This window comes from Cupressus sempervirens, chromosome 6 (assembly GCF_028749045.1).
Source record: "Cupressus sempervirens isolate cs-2001-9-10 chromosome 6, ASM2874904v1, whole genome shotgun sequence".
NCBI classification, from domain to species: Eukaryota; Viridiplantae; Streptophyta; class Pinopsida; order Cupressales; family Cupressaceae; genus Cupressus; species Cupressus sempervirens.
In genome coordinates, this window is record NC_143123.1 from 17,891,768 (window position 1) to 17,907,781 (window position 16,014).

Below are 16,014 nucleotides of genomic sequence, written 5' to 3' on the forward strand. Positions count from 1 at the left end.
TCTCCAACTTCAAAATTTCTTTCCAATTTGTGCTGATTTACATACATCTTTTACTAATTTTGAACACGTTGGAGATTTTCCTTCAATATGTTCAAATTTTTGTGGCTTTGTTGAATCAATTTTCTTTCTCTCAGCACTTTATTATCAATGTGTTAGTGAACAGATTGTCCTTCGAGAAAATGCATGCAAATCTGACCCCGAATGCCCAAATGAAAGGACAAATTAGCACCAACAGTTGGATAGGTTATTATTAGATTAATAACCTTCCTCTGAATTTTATCGGGTACAGCTCCCCGTGCAAGATTTACAATGAATTAATTATAGGTACTTTTAACCGGAAAGCACAAAAGGATACCAAGCACCTATCCGTAAACACAGAGTAGACGCGAAACCTAAGAATTGAAAAGAAAGGAAACAGAATACAACAGATTACACAAAGTTAATTTGCTGTACACTGTATCACATAATGTAAATGAATACCTAACCTCCACTCTCTTGAGAGAATTAAAATCAGAGCTCTGAAAGATGTTTGGAACGTCAACGTAATAAAGAAACAAGGACAACAAATTGTAATTTCAGGAAAAACTGGAAATGACTCAAAGTCCAAATTCAGTGGAAGGAAAAATACATTATCAACAAAGTATAATATGTTTAACCTTTAGCCTCCCTTCCCTGACTATAAAAGAACACAAGGACTCCTTTACACATTACAATCAGACCATTATTTAAAGAAAAATAGAAACTTCTTTCACAATATTACATCAATCACCAAAACCTTTTCTCTATCTCAGACACACAGTTCAGAAATAGAAAAATCTGCCCATGCTTTGCCTCTCCCTGTCTCCCAAGGAAATAAAAAAAATGATTTTGCAAGATCTCCTCCTTGCCTGAAGCTCAAAGTCTGCAGTCTGGAAGAAGTCAGAATCGAACAGGAAAAAGAATGGGACCTCCTATAGCACAAAGTCTCAGAGAAATCCAATCTTCCCTCCTATCACTGTATTCACAGCCTCTGTTCTGCTATAGCCCAAAGTCTCCCAGCCAAAACTCCGAAAACTGGAACCCCCTCTATATCTTACCTTCTCAGTTAAATAGAATTCTGCATGAATCCGTCTTTCAGTTTCTGTAACTGCTTCTTGCCAACTATTTCTTTACACATTCCCAGGAAGTTTTTCATTTTTCCTCATCAGCTTACTTTCATAAACTTTATTAAAGTTTATTCTCATTAATAATAATCCTTTTCAAAGTTATTTCGGTGGCCTTTCAGTTTTACAATATTTCCCTATGTGAGAGTCTCCAAAGATTATTAACCAAAGTTCTAACATCTTCATGTGACTATATCTGCTTTGGACAAGTGTACATAACTAATTGACAGGTGTCAATTAATGATTTTTCATCTTTGGATTACATTTCCTTGGATATAATATTCAATTTTATATCTTTGCAAATTCGTGGCCCCTATGACATACTCATGCTGACAGGTGGCACTTGCTGGTGATGATGTTCTGTCATAGTTTTATAACTGCCATTGATAGTGTCCCACTCAATCAGTCGTAACTTATTAACTAGGAATGAGTTTGAAAAAATATTTGGTCAGATCATGTGTAACTTGCTTCTTAGAAACATATCTGAAATTGAGCCAAATCCAACAGTTTGATTGGAAGTTATGGCCCCCGCACTAAGACCCAATCTGGTTGTTTGCATTCTGTAATTGTTAATTGCTGATCCGATAGAGGTGTAAACAGAAACCTATAACTTTTGATCCATACTAAATCTCATAAAAATATTTGGAGAAGATTTAGATAACTGGGTTTTCCAACAAATATCTTAAATGCAGCATGATCCAATGATCGGATTGAGAGATATGGCCCTCGAAATATGACTATTTTCTTCCATCTGCAATTCATGACTATTATTTCTGATCCGATAGTGGTGTAGTCAAGAACCTGTAACTTTTGATCCACATGTAATATGACAAAACGCTTTGGTGAAGATTTAGAGAACTAGGTTTGCCAAAAAATATCTAAAATGCAGCTAGATCCAACGGTCAGATTGGGATTTATGACCTCTTAAATATGACTGTTTGTTTGTCATTAGAGCATCCGAAATTTGCATGAGATGTATATCTGCCTTTTCTCATTACAACCGATCACCATAGTGCTTTGTCGCATGACCTTTATGTAACATTGATACTGAAAGCAGCTCAGGCACAATATATCATCAAAATTTCAACTTATAGATGATCACAAATTACTCCTTTTGTTTCAAGATGTTTGGCATCGAGCATATACTCTCTGTATTCCTGTAACCCACCTCAGCTCCATGATCTCATACTGAGATCGAGGCCTTTATGGAACTAGTCTTGCCAGTTCATAGATGCTTGGCTTATAGAAGTGTGTGGACCAATGTGATTGTGTTGAGATTTAGACTGTCCTTGAAATGTGAACTCGATTTTCTTCTGACTTTTAAAACGTTGTTGCTGCCCATCACAATGATGCTGATTAATATATATTTATGTGCACTGGGGGAAAGCCGTAGGTTATACCAATCTTGCGCAGTTTCCTACAAAATTCGTGGGCCTCTTTTCATTTATCACATTGTAGGTATCCACGTACATGCCTAATATATGAAATTGCTCTGGAAAAATATTCATCTTCCATACATCTACCAGACTTGATCTTCTGATTTTGAACTTTGCCGAGTCAACCGATTTGCATTTCGGACCCTGAGTTTGAATTATGCTTGTATTGAACCTACAGGATGGATCATTTGAAACATTAAACTATTCTGAAGTACTTTGAACTACTTTGAACTTCAGTTCGAAGTGGTTCAAAGGGGTTTAACATCTGAAACTGAATTCTAAAACTGTGAAACATCTTGTGAAGTCCTCTGAACTTGGATTAAATGATCCTTATACCTTTGCTCTGAATCATTGAACTTTACAACCTTAAGCCTTATCTGAGTCTGCATGTTGAACCAACAAACTATCGAACCATCGAACTACTTTGAACTACTTTGAACTTCAGTTCGAAGTGGTTCAACAACTCTAAACTTGAAGCTTTGAAATTGTGACCATATCGGGTACTAACACAATGATAATCAAATCTATAATAGTTAAGCATCATATCTGTACCAAGCTTTTAAAGGAGTCATATCGATGGACATGTGATATGTTTTCTTATATCAATGTTTTCCAAGATACAGCCATTTGATCCATTCCTTCGTCTGTCTTGCTACATTGTGTCTCATGGAACATTGGTCCTTTTATTCACAATTGTAGTTTGCCAATTGATCAAGGGTGATAAGTAGTATTGGGAGTAAGCTTAGTTCCTATCAATTTGAAGAGTTTCTGCTATAAAAGATTAAGGAACATGCTATCTATATCATTCACTGTTGTTTGGAGCAAACTGTGAAATTGAAAAACTTCTTTGAAGAACAGTCCAGCTAGTTGATGTGCCTTCTAATTAGAAGGACCATAGTTCGCATGATCACAAAAAAATTTCAAGTTTCCACTAATCATTGAGTTTTTGAGACCGACGAGCTTTCCCCGGGTTTACTTGCAACTCGGCTTGCGAAAAAATTGCCAAGTTTTTGACCAAAAATGGCAGATTAGTCGCTGAGTTTTTGTGAAAAACTCAGCGAGTTTTGTGAAAATACTCATCCGTGCATGAAATTAGAGGTCAAACGCCCAAAAATGTCATTGTTTGATACTGATTTGCATTTAAAGCATTGTTTAATCATTTTTGTAGCTTAGGGTTTAGGAGGATTTATACTTTAAGTTATATTTGTATAAATATTGTTAGGATGTTTGAGATAGGTTTCAGCTTCATTGGAGTTAAAATGCAGATTCTAGATTTTGAGGGTTTTCAAAAAATTCCAAGCTCAGCCAAATTTTAGGATTCAACATGCCTTACACACTGTGTTCTCTCATAAGTTGTCCTGGCTATTTGAGGTCAAATTGAAGCTAGAACAATGATTTTCTAACGATTCTAACTCATTTTCTCACAAATCACTTGGTTTCAATTCTATTCTTGAATCCTGACAAACTTAGCTCAACCACTTTCTCACACCCAACACGTAGGCCAAAATTGTTCAAACTCACGCTTAGACTATTTTGCTATGATGTATTCACTTCTAGTTTTAGAGAAACAATTTACTATGATGTGTTTACTACTAGTTATATAGAAACCAACTACAATGATGTATTTACTTCTTGTTTTATAGGAACTATTTACTAGTTTGCTTCCTGCCATCAACATTCCTCATGAGAATCTGCTTTTGTATCCAATTTGCATATATATATATATAAATTGTGCTTGTTTCTTTTGTGTTTTCATTAATTAACTCATTGGATGCATCTTCTCATTGAATTTTGTAAAAAAATGCACTTCTAATTAAATTTAAGCTATTTTTTAGGTTCCGGAGTGTTTTTTTGAAAACTGGCCAAATTTCTTCCTAGTTTTTTTTTTGGGGCTTGGTGAGCTTTGGCTGAGTGAGAGTTTTCCAACTATGAGAAGGACAATGAAAAAGCATGCATGTTTCTCGATTGAAAATACTATTCTTACCATGTACCTTTGAGACTATACAAGAAATGCTTTTTGGATGCAATAAATGTTTTATGTCTGTTACAAGTAGATGTTCTAGAGACACTGGATGATGTCTATGTAGTTTGCATTTACAAGATATACTCTAGATGTTTATTCAAGGATGCATAAGTATATGCATAATAGGAGGAGCTATTGTGCAAAGATATGTTATTTTTTTGAAATAGAGCAGCATGAAGTTGCATTTGATACTTCAAACAATAAGGTGGCAACTACACCGCCTAGTGAACCTGGTACTACAACTTTCTAATTAGACTCAGATGTATATTTGGATTTGTAAACTACTATGGTTGATGCTATTCATGTCATAGAGAAGGCAATATTTATCACCCAGTTTGTTTTGTTAGCAAAAAGTTGATTTGTATTGAGCAAATTTATATAAGTATGAGACCTTGACATGGTGTATGCCCTATAATATTTAGGCAGTTTTTTAAGCAAATCCTTCTACCACAACCCATCAATATAAATCACTAAATGCTGTAGTATCTAGGAAACAAACTTTTATTGCATGTTTGAGTTTGCAAATGGTTGACCTTGTTGCAAGAACTCAATTTCAGTGTTATGTGAAAACTTTGTATGTGAGATGTGAGTGTTGACTATTTGTCACGCTTAAATATGAGGTAGGTTGTTGGCTGTTTGCTAGTGGACGATCAACTTGATGTACAATAATTCAAGATAAAGTCATTTGTAAATTATTTGGATGAGATTGCACTCAACATTGGGGCATGAGCTCCTTAATTATAACATTACTCAAAGGAAGTAGTTAATTGTTTGTGTCTTACCATTCTAACTTAGAAATGGTCAATCATATATGATGGATTTGAACGAGTTGTTGTGCAAGTGTGTGCTTCATGATGATCATAGAGTACTATGTAAGTGCCTCGAGAGAGTAGCTGCTGGAATTATGTGGGGTAAGGCTAGAGTGATGAAGCTGTTACAAGACAAACTTTTGTAGCAGTACATAGGATGTCCATAGGTTTGCATATGCATTTAATATTTGTTAGTGCATTGGTAAGCTTAGTTGGTATAATGAGATGCCTCTTGATCTAGTTCATTTTCAATAGTGGTTTGAGAAGTGGGGCATTCATTTTGTGCGTTGGATAAATAGTCAACAGTTAGACTAGTGGACAATATATTATCACAACAGGTTATCTCACAAGGTGTACTAAAGCTGTTGCTACACATGATTGTATGACAACAACAATGCAACTTATATTGAGAAATCATTAGTGAATTCGGTTGCATCCCTATTGTTACTAGTGATCATAAGAGCTCACCTTGTCACTCACAAGCAAATGGTACTGTTGTGTCTTTCAATAAGATCCTAGAGAACATATTGATTAAGGTTTGTGATTTGGCTGCCCAGAGGATGAACAATTCTCAGTAGTTTACTTGCCATACAAAAGTACATATAAGATGTTTACAACATAAACTCCGATTTAACTTGTTTTTGGAAAAGTAGCAATGCTTATAGAGTTCTTAGTTCTTGTGCATTGTATTGGATGCATGTTTGGAAACCAATAATTGAGCACATTTTCTTTTGAATTCATTCATTTAGACGAGAAGCATTTTTTTTGCACAATTGGGTCGAGGATTGAGAAGGGTGGAGAAATGATTGACATGACAAACATATGAATCATCAAACATAAGGAGTTGTTATTTGGGTTTGAAGCATGATCCTACCATAAACAGAATCTAGGAAAGAGACAAAACAAGCTCTTCCTACTAGTGTAGTCAAAGTATTTTGATTGGATGGGAGAGACATATCTAGATATGTAAATGAGACTTGGCTGAAGTTGTACTTCCACAAATGCTTTACCCAGTGAAAGTGAACAATGTTTGTGCAACCAGGTTAGAATAAGGGCTCCAATAATTTGTAAATGCTGAAGATTGAATAGAGGGTACTAAGATACGTATAAGGATTTATGAAACTTGTGTAAATGACTAGAGCACTGTGTAAGTTTATTTCACATAGAGGCATGTGACACCATGGCACCTATGCAAGGTGATGAGCTATTCAAAAAGCATGAATTGCACATGATTTTTGGAATTAGTCATTATGGGAATATGTAGATGGACAACTGTGTTTGGTCCAAAATTTTGAGGGGGAATAGGTGGCCAAATGAAGTCTGTATATCAGAGGAAGTGGCAGCAAGACAAAAGTTGAAATAGAAGAAGTTAATGACTAGAGGCCAAAATAATCTATGAAATTTCCAAAGAAATAGAGATAAAATTGGAAGTATTAGCGTCATCTCTATGCATGGGTAGAGTATATAAAATATAGCTTGTTGTAATATTGTGTTGTGTTTTGTGTGTCAGATGAACACAAGGGAAATCTATAGTTCAAAAAACTGTTGTTGCCAATGAATGCACATTTACTCATTGTACTCAAATAGATGCATGCAAACTCCTTTTATAGGAGAGTGGAAAATGATGCCAAATTCCTCATTGATGAAGGGTACTCCCCTTCTTAACACAAACATGTACAACATAGTAGAGAAATAACAACCACGTGCAAGAACATGAAATTGGCTTCCTATGATCTCCACAAAAATGGAATTACAATATTCAAAAATATGACTTGCAAAGCCACATGGGCATTTTCCTTACAATATTTTGTAAGCTTGAGCTACCAAATACATTTCCTCAAACTATCTGTAATGTCCCCTTTTTAGCATTCATAGCATGATGTTGTCGTTAGCCTATTTCCCCACGGTCCCGTAGGCTAACCAGGACATTAAAGGGACTTAGAGGCCATTTGGCCTAGATAGTTTCAGTTGCAGGTCTTTCTGAGGGGTTTTGAGACAACTTTGGGCATACTTACTATTTATAGTAAGTCATCTTGGGCATGGGCGGACATCCAGTGGCAATGGTATGTTGATGGTAATTGTTTAAAATCGACAAGAAGATTTGTTTATCACTGATTAGATTTGTTATGCATTGATAAAGCTATTTTATAAAGTTAAATTTAAATATTTAACTTTATTAATGCATAGACTATAGTTTGTGGGAAATATTTAAATTAAAAGAGTCCCCTTTATTTTATAACACATTGGAGACATATGTTACATAAAGGGAGTTATTTTTTATCCCACATTGAGAAAACGAAGGATGGAGCCCTTGTGAGAACACTATAAAAGAAATGGAAGAGCTTCTTTTAAGGATGCTTGGAAATATCAAAGAAATTGGGAAATTTTTTAGAGATTATGTCTCAATAGTTTGAAGGACGAAATCCCTTCAAGCTGGAAATCTTGACGCCATTGAAAGATATGGTCTTGAGATTTAACATGGTAGCAGTCCAAGAAAACAGATATGAAAAAGCAGTCCGAAAAAGTGGACCCGAAAAAGCAGGATGAAAAAGCAGTCCGAAAAAGCAGGCTCAAAAAGCAGATCCGAAAAAGCAGTTCGAAAAAGCAAATCGGAAAAGCAAAGCAGAAGGGGCAGCATTGAAGGAAATGATTACAGCCATCTACAACCAGGTTCCCTTGTTAGTATTGTTTTTAGGGTATTATAAGTTTTAGCTGTAAGTGTGCATTATACCAGCATTATCATTTTGTAATCCATGTAAATGCCAAAGGTCTTGTCCATATTTCATGAGCATTGTATTTGAAATTTCATTGGAATTAAGAAGATAATAGTTGCTGGTGTCATTTAAGCAATTCAATATCATTATTTATCAGCTAGTTAGTTTGCATACCAACTGTTTGTAAAAATGCCAGTTGGCTGTAGGTATTCATTTCTCATGCTTAGGTCATATATATGCACTGAATATTGTCAAAATTAGTAGCACACTCATGTTAGGTCATTGTGTAGTCCATTTGGAGTCTTCTAGCACAAGATTCTCATTGATGCAAATTGAAGAAAGAGTCATTTAAAGCCAGCTAAAATACTATATCAGTCATTACACTGTCATAGACAATTCTACGGGCTTTCCTTATACAAACAATTTTTAGCTGCCCAAGAAGGTTCTAGAAGCTTTAACCCTAAATTTTGAGGCCGACCAACCCTAAGATACTATTATTAATATTTTATTACATCTGGGTAGGTGCCAACAACTTTCAAAACTCAAAAGAAATTTTGAAGGAATTTCATTTTTGTCCATTTTAGGGAGTGCAACTTCCAAAGACCATAACTCATTGCCATTTGCTCCAATTGGCTATTATACCCTATTCCGGAAATGCCACAAATTGCTCTACAACACTTGTCTTGTGCAAGCTCCAATCAACTAAGGTTTGTCCCATTTTTGGAGCCTCTAAAGCCTTAAAAACTGAGTTCAAAGTTTCTATACTCTATTGCCAATGGTGAAATTTTTCAATATCTACAAAAATAGACGTGATCTTACAATGAAACTTTCCTGGTAGACTTATATATCCAAATTGAACCTCTAGGGAAGAAATCAGAACATTCTAAGCTCAAACAACCAACTTACTAAAAATAGTAAGCTTCTAGAAATAGCAATTCTGCATTGAGATAGTCCTTATTGAAAAGACAAACCGGAATTTTCTTTTGGGTGATGCAAGATTGCCCTTACACATAGGATGCTCCTGTACCACACATGGATATCTATGCCTAGGAGAAATGACCATGGAATTGGTTGACTTTATGATGTGGGGAAAACTATGGAGAATTCCTTCTTTACTCATCTTCCAAACTTGGCCACAAGATATCTACAAGTAAAGAATCTCATAAGAGAAGATGAACTAAACTGTAAGAGAAGATAAACAAATTTGTCTAGAGAACCTAAAGGTGCTAAGATCTTAAGAATGCTTCTTGCTCTCGTGTTATGGCCAACTTATGATTGAAGATATAGTGTTCTAACATTTAACGTTTAACCTTGGAGAAACATTCCTAGCACATGATGTCTATGAAAGCTTTGCCAGCAAGATGTATTTCTGATTGTTATCTATAAATATTCCATTGATTGTCTTGGCTTGCAGTTATATTTTATGGAGGCACTTAGCATTCTAGATATGCTACTGCATCATACATACCTATTTTAGACTTCTTTTCCAATTCTTTTTTTATTCAATTTTTCCTTGCAGTGGTCAACCATACTTCTTGATGTTACATGATTGTGTTGATTTTCTAGTACCTGATACACCTAGTCTTGAAATTGATCTTCTTATGCATTGGCAGCAGGACCTAAGGAATGGTTGAAAGAACAGAAAAAGAAGACAGCAGAATTTTTGATGGCACCTATTGTTGCTTCACGTGACAGACTCAACAGTGCCTATAGTTTTCTAAGTACCTCCCCCTCAATGAATTCATGGTGTGGCACTAGAGCTCCACTGTAGGAATAATGCAAAATGTCACTTCTTTGTTATTGAATCTTTTTGTTCGACATTTGTACTATTGCAGAAACAGGGGAGATTACATCAATTAAAGACTATGAAGAGGCTAAAAGGCTTGTTAAAGTCGCTGCGCGAGATTGCATTCCACTAGAAGAAGGTTCATTTGTTGCCTTTCAAGCTAGATCAGGCATTGAGGTATATACTTTATCCTCAAGTTGCTGTTAACATTTTTGCTTGCAAGAAAATTTAAGAAGGTTGAAAAATCAAAGTATTTTCCTGCCCCCATCAATATTTTTGGTTGGTTGGGTGCTTCAAATTACATTCGTGCATTGTGTTGCGATTATAAAATGATAAGAGAAACATGTTTGTCAAAGAGGATACAACAAATATGAATGAATTGTTTTTAATGGGTTCTTAATTATTTAACCCTTCTTGTTTGAAGTTCCAAGAACACAAAAAATTATTATTGATTTGAAAATGGATCAGAAAATGAGTTCGAGTTGCTCTATACAACAGCATGACAAGGGAAGTCAAAAGCCATACTTTACTGGCTCCCAAAATTTTTTTTTTTGCATTTTAAGTTTTCCCCTTGAAAAGTTATGCAGTTCCAAAAACATGTGACCTTGTTTCTACTCTGTATGCAAAAGTTATGGCATTTGGAAGCTGGAAGAATAAAATGATCCCTAAAGGGGCAGATTTGTAACTAGTAATGGCGGTTATTTAGCCATTGGTCTGAAGTCGCCTATGACAAGAAAATTGGCCAATGGTGTTCAAAATTTAATGTTTTCCTCAAGTCACTTCAAATTCTATTTGTGGTTGTAGATACGAAAATAGCTATTGTAAATGCATAGTGGCAGTCCCAACCAGCCCAAGAGAGGTGTAAGTTATAGAGGATTCAACAATTTAGTGAATGTGCCTTTTTTTTTTCGTATTGTAGAAGATTTGAACTCAGCACCATTTAGGTGCTTACAACATAGACTTTGCCATTAAACCAAATGCCATTTGACCATTTAGTCCTTGACTGTGCATTTTGTTGGTACTTGAATTTGCCGATCCTGGAAAATATGTTTAATCATATCTGTAGCCACATGTCAGGTCATTATGTTATGTTGCTTGGAAAAATGGTGAAGTTCTTCGATTTTGGTATGTCCTGGTCTACTCAGTTTTTTCACAGGTTGCTCATCACAGAGGTTATCAAGCTATGAATTCAGGAGGCTCCAAAACTAGTAGTGGAAAGAAAGAGTGAAGTTTAAAGAAAACCTACGATAGCAGCTACCAATCATAGACAAGGAAGGATTGAGGCTAAGGCGATTCTTCTTTGTCACATTGAGATAGAAACATATATGAGAATCATCTTCTAAACATACAGTTGTAGCTTTGGAATGTCCAATATTCGAGAGGAAGTAACAGTGAAATGCAGAGATCAAACTTTCTAGTTCTAGAAAAAGTTGTTTCCTCTTTTTCCATTGTCTTGGATCAAGAAGATAAGTATGAAAATCAGAACTTTATATGTTTTAGAAAATTGTTTTAGCTTTTTGGGTAAAATGTGGTAGATATCAATGTCAAAAGGCCAACAATACAAATTTAAGTTTCATAGAGTGAAGACGGTTTCATGTGGCAATATAATAATAAAAAACTTGTTGAAGTTAGAGGTTTTATGATTCTTAATTTCTTATGATTCAATGCTTGAGACTGGAAAAGGGAACAATTGCATGAAAGTTTACAAGTTTTTACAAAATCATTCGAAAATCATCAAAAAGCACTCCAAATACCCATCCCTTGTTCATTTTTGCTGTCACATTTTAAAATACTTAGATCTGGAACCCATTGGGGATCAGCTTTTGCTTTTGGCATTCAAAGCTTTAAATTACCAATTTTACATCCATGAAGGAAAATCCTTCATGAGCACCATTTCAGTGTTAATGTTAAGAATATGACCTAGTTAATCCTACAGGTCTGATAGTACAGACCGTACCTTCTTTTATGGATAATATATCCAATGATTGGCAATTAATACATATTTATGCCTCTCCTATTGGTGCTGGCAATTTCCAATAGATGCTTTTGTTTTGTATTTAACTAAGCTAATACTTAGTTTGTTAATACTAATCTGAGTTTTTTGAAGTCGCCGATTTAGGAATAATTATGTTTAATGCCAAAGTTAAGGGTCATGTCCCTTGAGGGACATACCCTCTAGATAGGATATATATTCAATAGTTTTCTCCTATCTTCAATGGCATACACAATCAGACCCGAGGACAAGTTTGATGGGAAAGAACACTTTGAAGCCTAGAAATTTAGAATCTTGATGATTCTTGAAGAGAACAATGTTAAACAATTTGTTGATGGAGCATCCAAACAACCCCCAATTGAACCTTACAAATCCATATGGACCAATGGAAATAGAAAAGCTATTCAAATCATCTTGGATGGAGTTAAAAATGATATCGTACCTATGCTTACGAAACATCAAACTTCCTATGATATGATGAATGCATTACGGAATGCATATGAAGTAAACAATGCAACTAGGGTTCTTGCACTAAAAAGGCAACTGAATCACATCCAGATAAAGAAAGGAGAATCGATAAACTCTTATTTCCTAAGAGTTGCCGGCATTAGAGATGAATTATCAAGCATAGGAACCATCATTAATGACACTGAACTAACGCTCATGGCCATAGATGGATTGCCAGATTCATGTGAAACATTTGCACAAGGAATAAGTGCTAGAGATCAGCTTCCAGACTTTAACAGACTCAAGAATGATTGTCTTCAAGAAGAGTCTAAAAAACTAAAGAAAGGAGGGAAACCAAAAGTAGAAGATGAAAAACTTCACGTTCTTAATGCAAACTCCTATAAAGGCAAGAAGAAGCACTTCAAGAAGAAAAAGGGAAATCAAAAGAATGGAAAGCCTAAGAAAGATTTATCTAAAATAAAGTGTTTCAAATATGAAAAATTTGGACACTATAGATCTAATTCTCCGGAAAATTCCAAACAACAGGCAAATTGTACAAATGTCATTAAAGAAGAAGATACTTATGATCCTGAGAATTGTGTTTTGTATTCCTCTCTGTCAAATGAAATCTCAAATAAGGCATGGGTAATTGATAGTGAATCTTCCAGACATATAATGAGATACAAAGAAACTCTAGATTCTTTATTAGAGAAAGTTAACGGTGAAGTTACCATTGGTGATAACTCTACACACTCAGTTGAAGGAATTGGAAGCTGCATGCTGAAACTAAAAATAGGAAATACTCTTCTTCTTAAAGGTGTACTCTATGTACTAGGGATTAAAAGAAACCTAATCTCAATTACAACACTTGAAGATGATGGACACAATGTTGCATTCGTGGATAACCAAGTATTAACTTGGGCTAAGAACTATTCCATCAAGAAAGCTAAGTTAATTGGTCAAAGAAAGGGATATTTGTATGAATTGAATACATAACCTAGTCGATCCATTCAAGCCCTAGTTCACGAAGCTGAAGATTCAAACGAAATATGGCACAGAAGATTAGGGCATCTAAACTTTAGAACTTTATCAACTATGGAAAAGATGGTTACCGGATTACCCAAATTAAATAAAGATCACCCTAGTATTTGCAAGGGGTGTGCTCTAGGTAAAAGCACTAGAAGTCCCTTCATGATAGTACTAGAAAAACAAATAATGTACTAGAATTAATTCATTTAGATTTATGTGGACCTATGTCCGTTCCTTCTCTTGGAGGATTATGATATTATATCTTGTTCATAAATGACTTCTCTAGGAAAACATGGATTTATTTTTTAAAATGCAAGGAATCAGAAGAAATCCTACGAAGATTTAAAGAATTCAAAGCATTAATTGAAAAAATTTCAAGACATAAAATTAAAACCCTTAGAACAGATAACGGAGGAGAATATACCTCAGATTTTTTTAAAAGGTTTTGTAAAGAATCAGGGATCAAGAGGGAGTACATTGTTCCTTATAACCCAGAACAAAATGGGGTAGCTAAAAAAAAAAATAGGACAATTATAGAAGCTGCTAGGGCTATGATTTTTGACCAAAATCTTGAATACTATCTTTGGGCAGAAGCCTCTTGTACTGTTGTATATATTCAAACAGAAGCCCTCACTCCTAGCTTAAAGATAAAACCCCTGAAGAAGTATTTACTAAAGTAAAACCGAATATAAGTCATCTCAAAATTTTTGGATGCCCTGTATACATTCATGTTCCAAAAGAAAAGAGAACCAAAATAGAACCCTCTGGCAGGAAAGGTATCTTTGTAGGGTATAGTGAAACTTCTAAAGCATATAGAATTTTCATACTTGGACATAAAACTATTGAACTTAGTAGAGATGTAATCTTTGAGGAAGATCTTGCATTCAAAAGAGCCATAAGTTCCAATGAACCTTCTCTTTTATCAAGTTCTGAAAGAAATAGTGAATCTGAATCCCAAAGGGAGAACTTAGAAGAGGTCAAAGATGAAATTCAAAATATGAACCTTGAAGAAAATTCAAAGAAAAGACCACTTTGGGCCATAAAAATAGTTGAAGCAACTCAAGACTTTGCTGCACCTTCAGAAATAGTTAGAGAAAGTAAAAGACCTAAAAGATTCTCTGGTTATACAACAAATATGATTGATTTATCCAAAACAGAGCCAACCAATCCTTCTGATGCTATTAAACATCCAGCCTAGAAAGAAGCTATGACAGAAGAATACCAATCAATTATGAAAAATGATGTTTGGGAAATTGTTCCAAGACCAAAAGGAAAATTTATTGTTTCTTCCAAATGGATATTTAAAATAAAGCATGCTGCTGATGGTAGTATTAAGAAACCAGATTAAGGCCAGATTTGTAGCCAGAGGATTTTCTCAGAAAGAAGGGATTGATTATGAAGAAACCTTTGCTCCTGTTGCTAGATATACCTCCGTACGAGCAGTCTTAGCAATTGTCGCATCAAAGGGATGGAAGGTCCATCAGATGGATGTAAAGACAACATTTCTAAATGGAAAGATTTGAGAAGAATCTATCTCGAGCAACCGGAAGGATTTGAGACCCATGATCCTAACGCATTTGTTTGCAAGCTCAAGAAAGCTCTCTATGGGCTTAAACATGCTCCTAGGGCTTGGTATGAAAGGATTGATAAATATTTCACCGACTTAGGATTCTCCAAGATTGAAGCCGATCCAAACTTATATTATAGAAGAGATAAAGATGATATGATAATTTTGATATTGTATGTTGATGATTTATTAATCATAGGTGATGATCATCTTATAGATTAGTGCAAGAAAGATCTAACTAGAGAATTCGAGATGAAAGACTTGGGGCTTCTCCATTACTTCCTAGGATTGGAAGTACGACAGAATTCTGATAGTATCATACTTAATCAAGGAAAGTACACTTTAGATATCTTGAAGAAATTTGGAATGTGGAATTGCAAGTCTAGGTCTTCTCCAATTGAGACCAATTTACATAAACTTAAAGAAGCAGCTGTAGAATCACCTCCAATAGATTCTACTCTCTACAAAGAGATGATTGGGACCCTTATGTACCTAGTAAATACAAAACCTGATATTTGCTATGCTGTTCATGCCTTAAGTTAGTTTATGTGTGAACCTAAGGAGATTCACTTAGTTGTTGTTAAACACATTATGAGATACTTACAAGGCACTCTTAATTATGGACTCAAATATGAGAAAGTTGCTTTAGATTTGCATGGATTCATCGATTCAAATTGGGATGGAAGTGTTAAAGACAGGAAAAGCACTTCATGATGCTGTTTTAGTTTAGGATTAGCTATGATTTCATGGATATGCAGAACGTAGTCTTCACTAGCTTAGAGCTCCATAGAAGCCGAATACATTGCAGCAGCGATGGCCTCCCGAGAAGTAGTATGGTTGAGGAAGTTACTTGTGGGATTATTTGGGCAAGCCATGAATCCTACGATTATTCATTGTGATAATCAAAGTTCCATCAAGCTCTCAGTAAATCCAATTTTCCATGATAGATCCAAGCATACTGAAATTCCTTACCATTATGTAAGAGATATGGTAGATAGGAATTCTGTAAAATTGGAATACATTTGCACTGCAGATCAAACAACAGACATACTCACCAAACCTCTATCT

At 35.1% G+C, this 16,014-nt stretch overlaps 1 protein-coding gene across 1 annotated transcript in view; it reads left to right on the top strand.

The window, feature by feature from the left end:
- The window catches only part of LOC149550829 (plasma membrane fusion protein), a 49,522-nt gene that overhangs the window by 13,129 nt on the left and 20,379 nt on the right, over positions 1–16,014 (top strand). The window contains exons 2-3 of the mRNA XM_089786398.1: positions 9,738–9,845; positions 9,960–10,087. Coding sequence (XP_089642524.1) covers positions 9,738–9,845; positions 9,960–10,087 — 236 coding nt within the window. The remainder of the gene's footprint in view (positions 1–9,737; positions 9,846–9,959; positions 10,088–16,014) is intronic.